The 4,730-nt window shown below is 28.7% G+C and overlaps 1 protein-coding gene across 1 annotated transcript; it reads left to right on the forward strand.

The window, feature by feature from the left end:
- Positions 1 to 452: 452 nt before the first annotated feature.
- Positions 453 to 2,087, forward strand: LOC145052083 (uncharacterized). Its single transcript, XM_078999891.1, has 6 exons — positions 453 to 771; positions 849 to 1,048; positions 1,152 to 1,292; positions 1,386 to 1,466; positions 1,551 to 1,678; positions 1,778 to 2,087. The coding sequence occupies exons 1-6, from the start codon at positions 546 to 548 to the stop codon at positions 1,818 to 1,820; spliced, it is 819 nt and encodes a 272-aa protein (XP_078856017.1). The 5' UTR covers positions 453 to 545; the 3' UTR covers positions 1,821 to 2,087.
- The last annotated feature ends 2,643 nt before the right edge of the window (positions 2,088 to 4,730 follow it).

Here is a 4,730-nt window from a genome sequence, read left to right on the forward strand (position 1 = left end):
GGTCCATTCCGGTTCAATTCAACCGGTTGAACCGTTTTTTTACCAAAACCGGCCGGTTCAATCCGGTCAAGAAATCATTATAAAACCGGTCCAAATCGAACCGCCCTTAACTCCGGTTTCCGATTCGACCAGTTCAACCGGCCGGTTCAAACCGGTTTTTAAAACACTGCCTAAATATTCAATATCTGCATTTGTAGATATTTCATGTCCCTAGGAAATGTTATTAGATAAATATGTAATTTTCCCCTAATATTAAATATTATGAATTAAATTGTAACGATCAACCCGAGAAGCTTGGCCTCTCCAAACACGTAGTCAAATCGTTAGAGTTAGTTTCGATATATATTCTAAATATAGAAACCACACGATTAAAAATAGTTACACGTGTCGAATTTGAGGAAACTATATATGGGCCCTGAAAGCCACCATTCTAAAATCGTCTTTCAGCCAGGCCCGCCCTCCTCCTCCGGCGACAATAAAGAAGGAATAAACCTTCAGGAGGCGGAGGAGCTGATCTTTCGACGACCACAAGGCGTCAATCGATCATGGGGAAGAGAAGAAGTTCGTCCGTGAACACATTGTTCTCATGGGTCCGAAGGCAATCGACGAAGGCGAAGATCTTCTTAGCCATTACGGCAATAATTTCCGCCCTCGTCATCCTCAAACATTCCGTTCAAAATTACAATAATTTCTTCATAGCCGCTGAATCCGTTCACGCTGCAGGAATTTTTGTTCTAATTTACAAGCTCAGTACCCTAAAAACGTGTTCAGGTATATTGTTCATTCAGGGTTTGCTGTTAGTTTGATGGGATAATGATGATGATGATGATGATCTTGTTTTTACGTAGGCCTTTCGTTGCAGACACAAGAGCTCACGGCTATCGTTCTAGCTGTTCGGATTTCTTGTAGCCCCGTTATTGGATACAACGTCCACACTGTTCTCGACATTGCTGCATTCGTGGCTACTGCTTGGGTAATTTACATGATGCGGTTTAAGCTATACAAATCATACAACGAGCATCTCGACAAAACACCCAAATCTTATTTGGTATATATAATATATATAAACTCAACCTCTTCAATTCCTTCTGTTTCAATCCAATTGCTTGAATGCATTTCATCTTAAAATGGTTTAATTTATCTTGTTTTAGTTGATTCCTTGCGCTATCATGGCCGTATTTGTTCACCCCAACAGTGTTATTCCTCTATTCTCCAAGATGAAGTGGGCATTTGGTGTGTACTTGGAAGCCATTGTAGTGTTTCCTCAACTTCGAATGATGCAAAGAACAAAGGTGCATGCATGTGTGCTTTTGTTTTACGTTACAACTTACACAATAACAAAAACTAATCCATTCATCATCGCTCAAATTCTTAACACCTTTCAGATGATAGAGCCATTTACTGCCCATTACGTGTTTGCATTAGGAGTGTCGAGATTTTTTGGGGCTGCTTATTGGATTTTACGGGTTAGTTACCATTTTCAAGCTACATCGATCACGTTTTTTAATTGCAAATAATCGTCTTTTAATCATCTTTCTTTAATTATTCAGGTGTATGAATCTACTGAAGCGTATCTGTTCTTACTTGGACGTGGCTACTTTTGGGTCCCGATGGTTTTGGTATCAGAGGCTGTTCAAACATTCATATTGGCAGATTTCTGTTACTATTATGTTAAGAGGTAAACCATATAATTAAAGCTCGTTTTTTCTTTTTCTTTTTACAGGCATTCATTTCTAAAATCATACGTAATATTTTTCTTACCATGCAATGTTTGCAGCATCGTGAGCAGCAATCTTTTGGTGAAAGTGCCACAGGTCTAACACAGTTTCCAAATTGTTAATTGGAACATTTTTGAAGATCATGGAGTCCAAGCTCGATCATGGTTATAGATATATAGGTTTCATGGCGCTTGTAAATTTGTTATTTTGGTGCTGTCAGACTGAAATGTCCGGTCATTTGTTAGTCTCAATCCGGTGAGATTTATTTACTTGGTCAATTTTGTCATTAGATTGAGATTTTATGCTTAAATCTGGTGTACTTTTTGTGCTTCATGTAATTGTTTTCAATTATAACATGAAAATTTTAGATCCAAATTTTCTTTATTGTGATTTTGGACTTTCTAGTTTCTTGCGTCTATCAGTGCATGAATTGTGGATATATGCAAGCATCTATCTTGAATGAAGATGATGTTTGTGTATGATTAATCTATGTTTGAACGATTCACGAGCATATTATAGAACTTTACACAATTTCATGTTGTACTTGGTCAAACTCGAGTAATTGACTCAAAATAAACTAACTCAAAACATGTGCGTACCTTCATAAATAATATTTTATGAGTTTTTGTAATATTTTGCTAAAGAGTATATTCAAATCAATTAACCAGTGCTATTAATAGTCCATTGAACTCTAAACTAGTATATTAGACTCTAAATTAGATAGATTTTATACTACATCACTTTTTAGTCGACTTTGCTTTTTAACATCACATTCATTCAACCTACAAAGTTTAATAGATTTTCATATTATTATATTTTGAAACATAATTATAAATTTAAAAATAAAATATATAATAGCTAAAAAATACAATAGTTAAAAATACCAAAATATCCTTATACTCTTTGTTAAATAAAAATACCAAAATATCCTTGTACTCTTTGTTACCTCTACTTACTTGCTAGTGGTAACTTTTTAATATATTTGTCGATTAAAAAAATCTAATACCCAAAAATCTACCGTAATAAATAAGGATTGTTTTTGCCAAATATTAACTTCTCATTGAATATGACACATCTCATTTTCTAGGAATTTAAAATTATTTTTTTTTACTTGTCATTTTTTTATTTTTTTATTTTTTATTTAAACTATATTTATTAAATGTCACCTCATATTAATCAATATTATTAATATATTAATTAATGTGTATTAATGTAATTAATAACCTTCATTTGTTAATTTTTATTTCTATTAACATGTTAATGTATATTAATGTAGATAACAACCTTCTATTTATGAATTCATATTAATTAATTTTATTAGTATAGATTAATTAAGAAAAAGTTACATAAATGATCTTTGTGGGTTACCAAATATCACAAACTCAGTATTTGCTATATTTTTTTTTGCCGAACATGGTCTTTATGGTTTCCGAAACTTGCATGAATGGTCTTTTTTACTCATACCATTACTTTTGGTTTTTTTAAGTAGGATGGACTGAATTTTTGACCATGGGTAAACCATAAAGACCATTTATGCAACTTTGTCTATAATTTACTAGGCGAATACTAGCGCGTTGCACATAATACAACAATATATTTAAAAATTTTACAAATATATGTTTTTTAAATATATTAATGACGTTGTTTAACTCTTATATAATAAATCTCATAACAAGTTTGTATAAACATTATTTGTTTTGAATTATATGATAAGCCAAATATCTTTTAAAATTATATAATCTCAATTGTCTCAATGACCTCTACTATCGGGTTACTCGTCAATAAAATTAAATATAATATATGGTTTAATGATATTTATAGTTGATGTTATGATTAATTAATTTTAAAAAGTTTATTTGCTTAAGAGTTTAATTTTTATCATTGTAATTATTTAAAACATCAAACATTGTTTTTGTTTTTAAACATAATAATATAATTTTTGTATATAATGTTACTTTTAACTATTGTTGTTGTAAGTTATTTAAAATAACGTACCTAGAATTTCTTAATTATTTTAATTTGGTTTCAGAAATTTAACCTTTTTTTAAATTTATTTGATGAGTATTTTTAGTTTTTTTATTGTAATTATTTAAATCAACAAACATTGTTTTTATTTTTAAAGATAACACTATAATTTTTTTTATATACTATTACTTTTAACTATTATTATTGTAATTTATTTTTAAGCTACTTATTTAAACAAAATTAATGATTATAACTAATAGTTTCATGGTTTTTTTGTTAATTTAGGATTAGAATTTAGGTTTACCACTATAATTTATAATATTTAACTATTTATAAAATAGTCACTCGATTTTTTTTCAAGTTTAACTGACATTTTGATTTAAGTTAAACGTGTAAGATTATATTGAAATTAATAATTTAACTATTTTGCATAAAATCATAAATTATACAAAAATTGTAAATTTCATATGACAATTGCTCATATACGACAACATATCTAAACTAATAAGTTAACTGTAATATGTTAAAAAGTTAAAGTCATAAATTTATAAATAGAACTATAGAAGTAAAATATTATATTTTAATATTGTAGTTTAGTTGACTTATGATAAGAATTTAGTTTTTGCATTGATTTAATATTATTACCAATTTATAATAATTATTAAAAAGAAATTGAAAAGTCATTGAGGTTTCAAATGAATGTGTTGCAAGTAAAAATGCATCTTTTATAAGTATACTAGGCAAATGTCTGTGCAATGCGCAAAAACACATATATAGTTGAAATCTTTACAAATACATGTTTCTTAAATATAACAATAATGTTATTGTTAAATTTGATATAATAATTCGTATACTAAATTGATATAATATATTGATTATTTTGAATTATATGACAATATATACATCTATTAAAATGGCATAATCTCAATCATTTGAATGACTTTTACCCACAGGTTACTCATGAATGCAAATAAAAAGTAGTATATGGTTTAATATTATATAGTTGTTGTTATTGTTAATTAATTTTTTAAAATTTATTAGCTTAAC

Source organism: Lactuca serriola, chromosome 5 (assembly GCF_051521515.1).
Source record: "Lactuca serriola cultivar US96UC23 chromosome 5, Lser_US96UC23_V15, whole genome shotgun sequence".
NCBI classification, from domain to species: domain Eukaryota; kingdom Viridiplantae; phylum Streptophyta; class Magnoliopsida; order Asterales; family Asteraceae; genus Lactuca; species Lactuca serriola.